Source organism: Centropristis striata, chromosome 16 (assembly GCF_030273125.1).
Source record: "Centropristis striata isolate RG_2023a ecotype Rhode Island chromosome 16, C.striata_1.0, whole genome shotgun sequence".
Lineage (NCBI taxonomy): Eukaryota > Metazoa > Chordata > Actinopteri > Perciformes > Serranidae > Centropristis > Centropristis striata.
This window is the reverse complement of record NC_081532.1, coordinates 22352018-22367191: the sequence shown is the minus strand read 5'-3', so window position 1 is coordinate 22367191 and position 15174 is coordinate 22352018. Positions and strand designations below refer to the sequence as shown.

At 42.2% G+C, this 15174-nt stretch overlaps 1 protein-coding gene across 1 annotated transcript in view; it reads left to right on the top strand.

Annotated features, from left to right (window-relative positions):
* LOC131987714 (ryanodine receptor 3-like) overlaps positions 1-15174 on the top strand; it is a 146594-nt gene that overhangs the window by 43835 nt on the left and 87585 nt on the right. Inside the window, exons 5-16 of the mRNA XM_059352563.1 lie at positions 2263-2277; positions 2836-2910; positions 3070-3148; positions 5826-5938; positions 7557-7656; positions 8166-8259; positions 9092-9166; positions 9794-9950; positions 11432-11596; positions 12025-12146; positions 13081-13261; positions 14270-14405. Coding sequence (XP_059208546.1) covers positions 2263-2277; positions 2836-2910; positions 3070-3148; positions 5826-5938; positions 7557-7656; positions 8166-8259; positions 9092-9166; positions 9794-9950; positions 11432-11596; positions 12025-12146; positions 13081-13261; positions 14270-14405 — 1312 coding nt within the window. The remainder of the gene's footprint in view (positions 1-2262; positions 2278-2835; positions 2911-3069; positions 3149-5825; positions 5939-7556; positions 7657-8165; positions 8260-9091; positions 9167-9793; positions 9951-11431; positions 11597-12024; positions 12147-13080; positions 13262-14269; positions 14406-15174) is intronic.

Below are 15174 nucleotides of genomic sequence, written 5' to 3'. Positions count from 1 at the left end.
GTCTTTATTTTTTTCCAGCTACAGAATATGTATCTGCCCTGTCTGTCATGTCCTGTGTTCTCAGGAATCAGAAACCAAAAGGGAGCAATTTGTATCTTTGCAATAATTAAAGTACAGCTAGTTCTGTCAATGCACATTTGGATGGAAAATTTCTTTATATACAATACAGCCAGTCAAACTGCTTTATTCTGAACAATATTTGCATAAAGCAGTGACATCACCAGAGCCACAGAGTTGAACAACAACCATTTAGATCGTGGTCAGGTCCTTACTCTTCGATACCACTGCTCACAATGCACTGTCCATAACTTGTTACAGTAACTACATCGCATTTTTTTAACTTCATGGTTTGATCCCTTGCTGGAGCTCAGCCTGCCAAATGCTGTCCATCAAACACAGATAGCTGCTGAGAGGAAAACGACCACTTGTGATCCCCAAAACCTTTTTTCTTAACTTCCATAATGAACAATGAATTAAACAAAGCATTCACCACTATAAAAAATATATATTTGACTGTAAAAGGGAAGTGATTTCAGTTGCATTTCATACTTTTTTGTAAGATCACTTTCTCAAAAATCTTTTCCTTAACCTTTCACTCCTTTTGTGCCTTTGTAGCAGAGACCCCAGAGACTTTTAGATGGTTTGGATTGACCACTTTTATTGTGTTACTTCACTGTTTTCTCTCTTCTCACATTTATCTGTTTTCGATATTGTCTTCCTATTCATCATTCTTTGCCTGCGCTGAAATGTCACTGGAGGAAGCGCCATTAAAGGGGAAATGGAGGTTGAATATGTCTCGGCTGAGGCTCCGAAATCAATACGTCTTTGAACAGATGGGCTTATCAATAGACAGTGGCTGGAGCAAATCGGTAGTTTGGGCTGTTTTAGCCGGAAGGCGCTGAGCGACAGAGGGGACTGAAGAGGACCTACAAAGACAATACACTTACAACTGGTGCAAATGCCAGCATCCTTTTAGCTCAGTATCCCCCAGCCACCACTCTGTGTGAATTTGTTGCTGCTCATCCAAAATGTGCTGACCTCTTTGATTTGTGGGTCGCTGGTCAAAAGGGCAAATGATGACATCAGTCAGTCAAGGAGACAGAGCTGCTCTGGTGACATCTGTTTTTTTTCTTCTAACTTTGTGTTAGCTTGTGGCTTTACCCACCCTTTCTTTATTGAGAGAAACCACAACACTGCTGCACATGTAATCTGCTGCAGGGCACACACACCAGGAGGCTGTGTCCTGCTAAATGTCACACCTTTAAATTAATATGAGGATGTCACTTGTGGTCAACAGCTGGACAGGAGATATAGTACCTGTTTTTTCCCTTACACCTCTTTGATCTAATACAGTTCCCCTTTATGGTTCAATGAGCTGAGGCTAATTCAGTTTTACTCATTCCAGTTGCTCAAGGTGTATTGAATTTTTTGCTGCATTGTGTCTCCACATGCAGAAGATTCTTTTTCTTACTGATACAAGCCACAATTTCCCTCAGCGTGCTCTCTATCTGTATAATGCAGCCCCCAGCCGCGGGATAAGGAAGTGAGTGGAAGGCTTGGGTTTATTGGTTGTGGTGATTGCAGCTGTATGTGCCTCGCCGCATTAAGCTCAGCACCTCAGCCAGCATATAGCGGTAGCCAGAAGCACAGAAGAAGCCTGGAAGCCAGTGCTGCAGTCTGCACGACACAACTGCATCAAATCACAGGCCGGCTATTGTCCCAGTAGCCAATCGAGGGAAGATAGGGGGGGGAGAGAGAGAGAGAGAGAGAGAGAGAGAGAGAGAGAGAGAGAGAGAGAGAGAGAGAGGGAGGGAGGGAGGGAGGGAGAGAGAGAGACTGTGCATGGTAGAATGTTTTCATGAAACACTGCCATGATTCATGCATCTCTCAGATAATTATAAAACTCTAATCTAAAAAAAATCTACTTATCTGTGGTAGATTTTAAGTCACGACTACATTAGTGTCCTGCAGTGGTTGTAGTTTCAGTTTAATGTGACATAAACTTGGCTGTTTGGCATTGCTTCAGAAATTAATTCTGGATCTAGTGCCAATGGCATTTTTTTTTAAATGCCAAAGAATGGGAGTCAATTTTTTTTCCTTAATCCCTCTCAAAAATTTGACTTTTTGACAATCATGTGTGCCCTCGGGACTTTAATAATTTGTACTAAAGACTAAAACTAAAGCAGAGGCAGGCAGACAGGCTCAGGAGAACAACAGTTCTTTCTGAATAATGACACTCTTTCTTACCTTAATGCTTCCTAGAGGCTCATAAGGAAGGTGAGTAACATGGGAGTTGGTTGCCGAAGAAAAACAACAAAAACTCTTCTTCTTCTTCTTCTTCTTCTTCTTCTTCCCGTTTGCATCTCTACTAGTAGAGATACAATTTCTTCCCCTTCCTGCATCTTAACCCAACCCCAAAAGCGGCGGAGTCATTCCCTGCTAATGTTGACATTGCATCCGAGACTAACAGTAGTCGTGCATCCTTCCTACATTCCTGTAGTCGGAGTGCTGGAAAGATGACCCCCGTATCCTGTTCGCTCACGGATACAGGAGCCAGAAACACCATCTCCTGTGGCAAGTCAGATTGCATGTCTTCATTGGCGAGATTGGGTGGCAAAACCCCCCCCTGGAGATACAGTTTGTAACCCCGCGCCCCCAGCTTGAGATCATCATCGCTGGTGAGAAGGTCCTCGCTGAGGTCAACATTCAGTGCCAGAGGTCGGGCATGGACTGAAGCGTTTGGAGGGAGACAACTGGGGCGGTTCTGTCACGAGCTTCAGCTGACATGTAACTACGCATTTATGTGTGATTTTTTTCTTTGAATGATCCATGCAGGCAGCGCAGAGCGGCGGACACAAGACTCTTCTCTATGGACACGCCATCCTCCTGCGGCATTCCTTCAGCTCTATGGTGAGAGATAGCACACAATGAGATCAATGTCAAAGTTCAAACCAGATTATCACAAAAGCAGGATTTTAACGCAATTAGCAATTTAAGCATTTGAGAGTGCGTGTGTGTGTGTGTGTGACGGCTCTGTCCTGTGTGGTTTGATGTGTCCGTTGGCTACAGTACCTGGCCTGTTTGAAGACATCAAGGTCACAGACAGATAAGCTCTCCTTTGATGTCGGTCTGCAGGAGGATTCAACAGGTAAAAGAAAAGTTTGCTTTTATCCTCCTTTTTTTCCTCTCTCATTCTCGCCAGCTCCGTCCCTTTTTGTCTGTCCTTGTCTTTGTTCCTGTGCCCCCTATTTGCTTTTTTCACTCTGTCTATATCTCTCTCTCTCTTTATCTTCATCTCTGCTACTTATTTGTTCATAAGCGTGTGTTTTCTCAGTTAATATTCCCTGTGGATGGCTGTAGATGTCCAGTGTGGTACCTCTGTGAGTGCTGATTACATATCTGCTGCATATTTACATTATTATTTTTTCATACTATGAAAAATGTGACTTTTAAATGAATGTTGCTATTAGGGATGGGTACCTTTCATATTTGAATCGATACGGTACCGATACCCGGTACCTGGGAATCGGTACCGGTACTCAATGGTACCAATTTTCGGTACTTTTGCGTAACATATTTATTTCTCAAAATATAAACTTTAAAAAATATATCAAAACAATATAAAATCCAGGATGAGCAGTGCTTTATTGTTGAGTGAACGTACATTTTGTAACATGAAGGTTGCAGTGTTATCAAAGAATGCAGAGGAGCTCTCAGGTGACAAAGCACGGAGGAGAAAAAAAAAAAGTTGCAAGTGCACGTGTGATTTGTTGTGATGACGTCGTAGCTGTGCGGCGCAGCACCGGTCAGACAGTATCGTGGGCATAGCATGATGGAATAAACAAAGTTGAGTCGGGCTGCTCTGTGCACATATCGAGGATGACGCAGGAGTCTGAGGGATTTAATTTCAGCGAGGCAGTTTGGAGTAAAGCGGCAGGTAATATTCCTGAGTTGAAGAGCGGAGTATTAGCGGAGGACCAGAGATGCAGCAGCTAGCTTCTAGCTGCTAATGAAAAGTCTACGGATGATTGGAGAGAGCAAACGGAGTAAGGAAGGTCTAATCTGGAGGCAGACGAAGGCCAAGCCCGGGTAGAGACATTGGAGAGATAGTAGCTGGCGGCTAGAAGACCTAGAGCCGGCTGTTGGTCTCTGTTCCGCGGTGGAAGAGGGCAGCAGTTAGCGGCCGCGGTGAGCAGACAGGACCAGACGAGGAGGTAAATACATTTAAAAAAATAGTGCGATCGTCAGCACGCTTGTTAATCAAAGACGTCAAATGAAAACGGGTTGAAATCAATGATCAGTTTAAAGTTAACGCCGTTTAGGTACCGAAACATGGTACCGTTTGATTTTACATGAATCGGTACTCGGTAGTACCGACGGAATTCGGTCGGTACCTATAAAAGTACCGAATTCGGTACCCATCCCTGGTTGCTATAGTGCTTTCACATGCATCCATGTTCTCGTTTTAGCCGACTCATAGCATTAGTGGTGCTCTCAGAACTGTTCACTATATCTGCTTTTTTTTAAATCAGTGGTTCCCAACTCTTTTGGTTTAAGATACTCCCAAAGCTCACATGGACCTTTATCAGTCCAAATGTGTTACACCATTCTTTATATAAAAGTGGATATTGTATAAATGTGGTTCTTTTGGTTAGCAATTGGACTACTTGGAGTTAAGTCGAATGTTTAACTGTATATGAATTACTTTTACCCATTAGGTAACTGTTCTAATTTTTAAGTTGTTTATCAATTTCTTTAAGCTATTTCATAATTAATTCCATGACTTTCATGATTTCAACTATTTAGCCAGGCGTTTAGTTTGCTAACCATTTCAGGCGTTTCTGCAATACTTTAAGATAACTGATGTTATTTAAACCATTTATACATTACTCTTAGGTAATTATTTAATGTGTAAGCTAGGTTAACCATTTCAGCTGTGTTCTAGCTAACTTTTTCACTGTTTACCCATACCTGTGGCTAATTATACATCTATGTATGTATAATTATTTTTTAACTTATTAATTATTAATTAACTGTTTAGTCATTACTTTTAGCTATCTAACATTAACCATTTTAGCCACATCTGCAATACTTGAAGTTAACTAATGTAATTTCAACTGTTTATTCATTAATTTAAGATAATTATTTCAAACCTTTTTCTATTAATGTAACTTTTAACCATTTTAGGCAAGGCAAGGCAAGTTTATTTGTATAGCAGAATTCAACACAAGGTAATTCAAAGTGCTTTACATAAACATTAAAAACAGCAAGTCACAATTGAAAACTGTAAAAACAGTCAATTAAATCAGGGAAATGGAAATAAAAATACAAATAAGATAAAATAAGATACAGCAGGATAAGAAAATAGATAAAATAATAAAAAGCACAAGTCAAACATTGCATAGTTAAAAAGTAAGGGCAGTAGAGTACAACAGAAAAGTGTTAAAGTTAAGAATACACTGCAGTAAACAATAGTGATTTTAGTCCTGATTTAAAGGAGCTAACCGTTTGGGCATACCTCAGATCTACAGGTAGTTTGTTCCACAGGTGAGGAGCATATTAACTAAAAGCTGCCTCACCCTGCTTAGTTGTTGTTCTTGGATTTTAGTCATTACCTTTAGCTAATGTGAACCATTTCAACCACATCTGCAATACTAGTAAGTTAACTAATGTTATTTCAACCGCTTTTCTATTACTTTTAGCTTATAATTTGTTGTATGTTCTTTGTTGTTGTTGTTGCTTGTTTTGTGTGTGTGTGTGTGTGTGTGTGTGTGTGTGTGTGTGTGTGTGTGTGTGTGTGTGTGTGTGTGTTTGTGTCACTGCAGGTGAGGCCTGTTGGTGGACGATCCACCCCGCCTCCAAACAGAGATCTGAAGGAGAGAAAGTGCGGATCGGTGATGACCTCATCCTTGTCAGCGTGTCCTCAGAGCGATACCTTGTAAGTTTATTGTTTGCTGTTTGATCCTTGAAGCTGTAGCTGATGTGTGTTTATGTGAGTGTGTGTACATATTATAGAGGTTTTAGTAGAACCCCAACTCCTTTTCCCCTGATGTAACAAAATCTCAGATTATCCCTCTCTTGTTGCCACAGCACTATACTCTCCCTATGACTCTCCTCTGCAGGAGGCTTTAAAAGCAACAACTCTCTCCTTCTGAATGAGTGCAAACAACAGTGGTGGGGAAAGTATTCAGATCCCTTACTTAAGTAAAAGCACTAATACCACACTGGGAAATTACTCCACTACAAGTAAAAGTCCTGCATTCAAAACTTACTTCAGTAAAAGTACAAAAGTATTTGCATCAAAACTTACTTAAAGTATCAAAAATAAAAATAGTCATTATGTAGAATGACCCAACTCAGATTGTTTCAAATATTCCAAATATATTATTGTATTATTATTATCGATGCATTAATGTAAGCAACATTTGCCTGTTGTCCATGTACGACTTATTTTAACTACCTAATATACTTTTATGTGGTTTGATTTATTATTTAACAGCAAAATAATTTTAAATTGATTGCATTTTTTTCATGTAAAATGTAAAAAGTACAGTATTTGCCTCTAAAATGGGGTGTAAAAAGTGTAAAGTTACATATGTAGAAACACTCATACTTGTACTTAAGTACACTTACATTCCATCACTGGCAAACATACATGAAGCAAATTTTGATCTGAATCGGATATGTCTGATTTGGTGGATTCAGATTTTTTCAGACTGCTGTAAGTGCGTCACATTCCCGCATCCCACTGCCATCAATATTGATCACGTTCCTATTGCACTGCTGACTTGCCCTTTTCAGCAATAGGCTTCCTATTTTACCTGTTGTGCCTTCCTGCCCTCGAAGATGAGCATCATAGCATAGTAGCATCATAACAACATATCCCCTGTGATCCATAAGGCTGGTGACAGCAGCCAGGCTGTGTTTACCCCGCCTCCACCCCCTGTGGGGGCAGGGGCACGGCCAGATGACCACAATCGCCTTACAGTCACCAATGTCAATCTGGCAGTGTGTCCCGCTGTCACCCACACAGTAGTATGCGGGGACAGCACCCAAGGGCTGCAGAAGGACTCTGGAGAAGGAGGATGATCGGGACACAGCTGCCACTAGAGACACTCAAATACACACACACACACACACACACACACACACACACAGCATTACAGCCTCCCAGATGGTATAAATCCCCAAACACTCAAGGCATCCGTCCATCATATTTATGGTTCCCTCAACACTCGATGATAAACTGGAGTTTTCATCTGATCCTTGCCTGAAAAGTTGACATCACATTTTTTTTTTCAGAAATCCAGTGTCGATCTTCTGACTGAACCCACATTTTTTTCTATCATCTAGGTCCAGTTAACCTGAGATTTATTTTCTGGCAAAAATATTTGGAAAAAAAGTCCTATTTTGACAGGTTCCCTGTATTCCAAAGTAAAAGCATGCAGATAAAGTTTTAAAGCCTTTGAAGTTAAAGCTCAGCCTTTTCCCTGTCACTGGTGTTGATGTTAGCAAATAAGTAAAAGCTGTGTGAAATATTTCCCTTTTTCCTGCAGCACTTATCCATCTCCAATGGCAACATCCAGGTGGATGCTTCCTTCATGCAAACCCTGTGGAACGTCCATCCCATCTGCTCCGGTAGCAACATAGAAGAAGGTAGAGACTACACAGAAAACTACACACAAAGATACCAGATGATACCAGAGTATCATCTTTCTTGCAATTTTTCCAAACTTTTTCTGAGATTCTGTGGTGTTTTTTCCCCCAATTAGTCAAGGAAATACTTTAATTTCAGAATTTAATTAATGCAGCTGCTCTATTTGTTAAAAAGCATCTCATTTAACATTATTTAAATAATTTATCTGTGACAATACCAAATCTTCATGGAAAACTCCTTGTGATGTGTTTTTTTTCTTCAGTACTTTCAAAATGAAAAATATATATCCAGAACACACACCCAAAAGGTTAATAAAACTAAAAATAATATTATGTGAAGACTTCACACTTCTCTCTTGCAGTTAAGGTAGTCATTTATTGAATAAAAAAAAAAAAAACATGTTTTGGCCTAAATATGCATATTTTTATAGATATTTCCAGATTGAACATGCACAAAGGAAATTAAATGTCTTCACATTTAAATCTTTTTGTATTTTCTGCTCCAATAGGCTACCTGTTGGGTGGTCATGTGATGCGGCTGTTCCATGGGCATGATGAGGTGGTGGCCATCCCAGGATCAGACCAGAGTGAAGAGCAGCAGAGGTGCGAAGCATTGACCACACTAGATCACTAGATTTTGTGATGCTAAAGCAGTTATGTAGCATAAGATATGCTAACTGACTGCATGGTTCCTCAGCTCCAACCTCGCTTCATAAAAATGCCTCTGACCAGCATGACACTCAGCTCTCTGGAGAGCCAAAATGGCTGCTGTGTTATTTTTATCTTCAGTGTAGCCGCTTGGTGCCAACACAGATAAGGTAGGCTGCACAAAAAATGGCACACTGGGCTCGAAGTGGGTCACAACAGCGGGCAAGGCCCATTCACACTCAGCCAGGTGCCAAGAGATGTGTGTTCCTCCTGGACGCAAACTCACATACACATATGGTTTCTATTTTTAGAACGGAGCAATACGGAGGCGGGATTAGATATAATTTTCTTGCTTTGGCTTTTCTCTCCTTCTGTTGTCCTTGAAATTCAACAGAGGGAACACGCTGTTTTAGAGGTCTTACATTTTTCTCAGGCCGATCAAACACACTCCAAGCTGTCAGCGGGGGGGTGATGAGCGATTTCTTTTATCTTTGGACCCAGTCACCCATATCACTGATAGACAGTGTAGCTGTGGGTTATCAGGGCGCACATGTCTCTGTTTGAAGGATGTGATGCTGTAGTCGGCAGAGTAAATACAGCCAGTGTGTGTGTGTGTTTATGTGTACGTAAACACATCCTCCCGGTGAATATCAGCATGACAAATGAGAGTAAAGAGGTGATTTTTTTTACTGAGCCAGGATGAATGACCTTGACAGTATCAGTGGTGGCTAGACATTTAAAGCATCTACAGACAGACAACCCACTCATGCATTTCTGGCATCCCCAGGATAGTCAACTATGAGACGGGTAAAGCCGGTGCCAAGGCCAGGTCCTTGTGGAGGCTGGAGCCGCTCCGAATCAGGTGGGTTGTGTTTCGCGTGATCTCTTATCTATTTCTTTGCTTCCTATTCCTCACTACCTATTTTATTATTTTTTTCATTTTCCACCATTCTCCTATTTCTCCATCCCACCTGTTTCTTTTGTATCTGCTGTTTCCTCTTTCGATTTTTTTCTCTCTACACCCATTTGTCCCTTTCTCCTGCTCCACACCTATGATTTAATGCTGCACTTTGGCCTCTCTGTCTCTTTTTTCCTCTCTTTTATCTCCCTCCCTCTTTCTCTTTCCTTCTCTGCCTTTCTCTGTCAACTCTTTGATCCAGGCTATTTTACAGCTTCACAGGGATACAGCCTTTCCTTTTCCATTTCAAATCCTGTGTCAGATATGATTTTTGTCATCTCTACCATGTTTTTTTAACCCTGGTTTGTTTTGAATTTCCTGAATAGGAACAAAGTGTGTAATTAGAGAAATGTTTTCCGCTATTTGCTTATTATTCCACTACACGGCAAGCTACATAATTAACAGCTGGCAGCAATGTTTAGATCAACTAATTAGCGGATATTAGGCTTCCAAGGATTATGAAATGCACCGTTTTGTCCTTGTATGTTCACATGTGTGCTTCATTTTAATGTGTGGCTGTGACCTTGACAGCTGGAGTGGGAGTCACATCCGCTGGGGCCAGCCCTTCCGACTGCGTCACCTGACCACCGGCCACTACTTGGCCCTGACGGAGGATAGGGGGCTGGTGCTGCAGGACAGGGAGAGGTCCGACACCATTGCCACCGCCTTCTGCTTCAGAGCCTCTAAGGTGAGGACAGATGTAGATGCAAAGGCACAACATGTACTCACTAGTCTCCCTGTTGCTCCTCAAGGTGTCCTGCATCACATGGGATCGACCACACACTTCCTCAATAACCCCCCCTTTCTTTTAGGAAGGTGGGGGCGGTAAACAGGGGATGTTCAGGGGAAGAAGTGGTGTACATCATAGGAAAGCTGGGGAAATTCATTTGAGATGCAGCTGAGCACTGTGTCAAGTTGTTTGATTGATAAATCAATTCAATTATCAAGGGATATATGATGGCCATCCTCAAGCTCGCTGATGTCTCCTGTCATTGGTTTTGGGTTGATTCAATTCAAAAACTTTCGACATTTGGAGATTTCTTCAAGAATTGCTCGGGTAGCGAGCAGTTCTGTTGTGGAAAACTTGCTTATTGTCAACATACATGAGAAAACCATCCATCCTATGAATGCTCTAGGTCTCTAGTTTGTGGTTGTGAAGTTTCATGAGGCTGTGATTATCCTAGAGGTCACAGCAGCTCATTTTATACAGGGAGGTCAAGTTTCAAGAAATGGTCTCAATGCAATTACATGCTTACTATGGGGACTAAGATCTTTATGCAATACCAAGACTGTTTTGGGATCTCAGTATGCAGAAATATTCAAATACACCATCTTAGAAAAGGCTAAAACACCACATCCATATTGCAAAAGAACTGCATGGGTTCTGCCCAGAACCGCATGGGATTAGCATAAAGTGGTCATGTCTGTAAAGGGGAGACATGACCACCATTGAACCCATTTTCATCCGGATATATTAAGATCAGAGATCAGAATAACCCTTTGAAAATGACTGTACCACTTCTCCTTGCCAAAATGTAGCCTAACTGTGAGTGTTATTCACCCCCCTTCTCAAAGAGTAAGACATTGCTGGTCCCAATTGATTTATTAGGTCACTTCATCTTTAAAATCCACTACAGCTCTAAAAGACAGTATGTTGGCCAGGCCCACTGCCCACTCCCCTTGGACTGGAAAATCACCATTTTTCCAAGGACAATGAAAATTACAAAAAATTATTGGAGCAGCGAAAGCTACACCATAGAGGTTAATTTAACTGTACTTGCCAACTCTAACTGAACCGTCCATTTAGCCTGACTCTGTGTAATGGAGTTTCTTGATGTGGTCAGTGATTGTGAGCCAATTAGTGACCCTTCCAATGTGGATTCAAAGCATGTATTATAGGATATAAGTGAAGTCATTTATCACTGAAGCCCTCATGTCGATTATGGGTTGCAGTTATATCTGATCCCAACACCACACAAATCCAATCATCCCACTGTGATGGATAGAGCCATAAACAGCAGACGCTGTTAACATTTGGTTGGTGGTTGATTAAGAACGGATCTGCATGCAATGTGTCTGAATATGCACATGTTTTGTATTGCACTAACATGCACACACAAGGTTCACAGTGACAACTCTGATGTGTTCATTTTCTCCTCCCCTGTGCAGGAGAAGCTGGAGCAGAGCCCCAAGCGGGACATTGAGGGCATGGGGGTGGCGGAGATTAAATACGGGGACTCGCTCTGCTTCATCATGCACGTGGCCACGGGACTCTGGCTTTCCTACCAGGCACCTGATGTCAAATCAGCCCGTCTGGGTCCCCTCAAGAGACGAGTAAGTAGAGACAAACACACTGCTACGTCTTCAGATGCAAAGCACACAAACAAAAATTTATAAATAAATGAAACTCCTTGGAGCGGATAATTATTTTGAGGGTAATGAGTTGATTGAGTTAAGATTATTGTCTATTAGTCTGCGTCTTTCCCTAGACTAAAAATAAACCTTGTCCCTTGGCTATTGTGGCAAGTGATAGAGGTGTGTGCGCGATAATGTGCGTGACAATGTGTCCTCCATGTAAACACAGCCAGATAGCCTGTAGTGTCAGCACCTGTGTCCCAGACATTGTGGCTCAGTTTTGGCTGACGACGGCTGGACATTTTCTCTCCATTAAATGACTTCCTCTTCCTTTTTCTGGTCCTTTCCCTGTATCGTCTCATGTCAGCGTCTCACACTTTTCTTTCTTCCTGTCATGCCCTCTCAAGGCGTGCCTACATTCTGAAGGTCACATGGATGACGGGTTGACCCTGCAGCGCTGTCAACATGAGGAGTCCCGTGCCGCACGAATCATCCGCAACACCACTTTGCTTTTTAACCGATTCATCAGGTATGCTGAACATTGCATCACTGTTCCTCGCTATGCACGCAGTGACGTGATCGTCCAAATTGCCCAATTAAACCAAATTACAGTCCACATTTGTCTTGAGCCACTTCATGAGGGTAATCTGCAAAATGTCCTGTCATTGTTACAAGTTGCGTAAGTGCCACACTGATGATGGTGGAGCTTAATTAATAGAGATGATAAAACTAAGAGTCCCCAACTGCGCCACATCACCAAATTATAGGTGAAGGCTAAAAACCAGACATCCAAAAGCCTCGCAGACTCTCACACAGTCCACACAAAAGTGATGTAATGTCCCTCCAGATTGTGAACGGACCCAGTGGGGAGTTGAGCTCTGGGCCTATGAGTTTTGACTGAGTGGGGTGCCAAAGCCCCAGACAGCTCACTCAGTGGTCCAGTCATGCGTTTCAAAATGGCAAACATTGCAGCAGCGTCACGGCTATGCACTGCCAGCTATGAGAAAGGGAGCCGTGGAGCACGTAAGTGGATGCTTCCAGTGCCCTTATTTGTTATCAAACCGCCCGCTGTCCCCTGGGTCGGGCTCGTGGGGCACTCATGGCGGGAACATGTGAGAGTCTGTCAGCCTCCCCTGCGGCTGTGACACATACATCTCCACACACCCCTCCCGCGCGTACGACGGGAGCTATTTTTAGCAGGCCAGCGGAAATCAGCATTTCAGCATGGATGAACCTGTGGGCTAAACATTGTGTTAGTCATCACAGCCTCTCCGCAAGTCTGCTCAGCCTTCCAATTAGAGTGTCTTCACCAGGACATTATTGCATTTGTGATGAATGGGAGTGTTTTGAAAACTATGCACGATCACAAATATAAGTGCTGTCATATCTGAATTAGGGTTAATTGGGATGTGATAACATTTCTGTGTTCTCTCTCTTTCTCTCTCTCTCTTTCTCTCTCCCAGAGATCTGGATTGTCTGGGTGTAAAGAATAGGGCACTGGTTGCGCTGCCTGTTGAAGAGGTGCTCCAAACCCTCAACGACCTCATCACCTATTTCCAGCTCCCTGATGCTGAGCTGGAGCATGAAGAAAGGCAGATCAAGCTGCGCTCGCTCAAGAACCGGCAGAACCTATTCAAACAGGAAGTGAGTTTCACCATGAAGAAAGACGCAGCACACCAACAGTCCATGAAATATCAATTAATAACACGGGGAGCTGTTCTGCAGTGCAGCAAAAATATTAAAAGCCCCCCGGAGAACTGAGTTTGACTTGTGATTGAGGCAATTTAAGTAAGTGACTGCACATATGAGTGAGCTGAGAGAGCAGTGGCAAACTTGCAAAAGACAAAATTTGTGAAAGGATAAAGCGATTGATTCTTTGTGGTGTGTTTCAATGCCATCTTGTATTTTGGAGGCATTGCATTTGAGGGTGTCAGCAGTTTTGGTGTTATAAGTTTCCCCGAGGCTGGCACAAGTGCACTGAAGCTTTCTGCTAAGCCTCTAGGACCTAAATTGCTTTCATCAATTACAAAATGTCAGCTGCCTTACTGAGGGTGCCTATGATGTCAACTATCCCCTTAACCCTTACAGGCTATAATAATGAGTAACCATATCCTCAAGCCTGTATATATGAATGTGAATTAGCCAGCAGATCTATATGTGTATTTCTGGTTGTTTAAATATGTGCAAGTTACACACATTTAAGGAATACATACATAATCTTATTTACCTGTCTTTCTATGATAATATCCCAAAACGGCATATCTCTATCCAACCCCTAATATATTACATTTAGAAGGTCAATTTGTCACTGTAGACGGCTGACTCATGATTTTCCGGGCATTATAAATCATCTGCAATTTTCATTTTGTCTTTTTACGGTGCCCATTTAGCATATCTGATCACTATAGATATTTCTCGCTGGTATAAATCACCATGACACAACCACCAAATGGGACAGGAGAGAGCATAGGGCTGTGTAAAGGATGGCTGAATAATTGAACGCTGCAGAAAAAGAGCTCACCAAATTAAGCTGTCGTACTAATGAGAGCTTGCTATTAATACAATATGTATTTTAATGTGTGTGGAATGCATGTGTTTCATATTTATGTGGTTGTGTTATGCTTATGGGTCGGATCACTGTGCATTTCTTAGGGCATGCTGACTCTGGTGTCCAACTGCATCGATCGTCTTAACGTATACAACAGTGCTGCCCACTTTGGAGAGTGTGCGGGGTCAGAGGCTGGAGCAGCGTGGAAAGATATTCTCAACCTGCTGTATGAGCTGCTGGGTAAGTAGCCTGTCCACGTACACACACACACGCACACACAGACTCAGTTCTCCTACTGCAATCAATCACAGAGACGAGAGTCGTTGTTGTTTGAAGATAAAGTGGCTGCAGTGGTGATGAAGAACTGTGCTGACCTGGTATTTAACCAGCCATTTACAGACGCGTCACATTGGAGGATTGAATTCTGAGGTTGCCAGAAGTACACACAGTGACACACAAGCCATAAATACCCCGTCTCCAACACTTGCACATATACTCACATTTTTGGGTGGGAAAGACTGTGGCATGTGGCCCACTGCATACAAAAGGAGATTTCTCGTTTATGTGATGTGCTTCCAAGGCATCAGCGCTGCAAAGTCATTACAAAAACATACACACACACAATTCTGGGTGTCTCTGATTGGCCAGATTCTGTGTTATTTACTTATTTCTGCTGTGTTCTTTGTGCTCCTATAGCACAATGTCATCAGCCATGCCTTGGAAAAATCACTTTAACCTTTTGCACTGCGAGCATATGCTCTGTCAGATATAGACGTATCTCGCTAAAGTGATCTGGCAGGGAAATATATATATTTTGTGCTCTCCCTCTCTGTCTGAAAACCCTGCTGTATCTGATGAATACGATGTTTGGCTGGACCATTTCCTTCACCAGTTGTGACATAAAAGATGCATTCGCGAGCAGACAACATTTTCTTCCTGTCACATTCCTAAAAATAGGAGGCATATGTAAAGTTTATCTTTTATCCTGCCATACTGAAGCCCCTCTGCC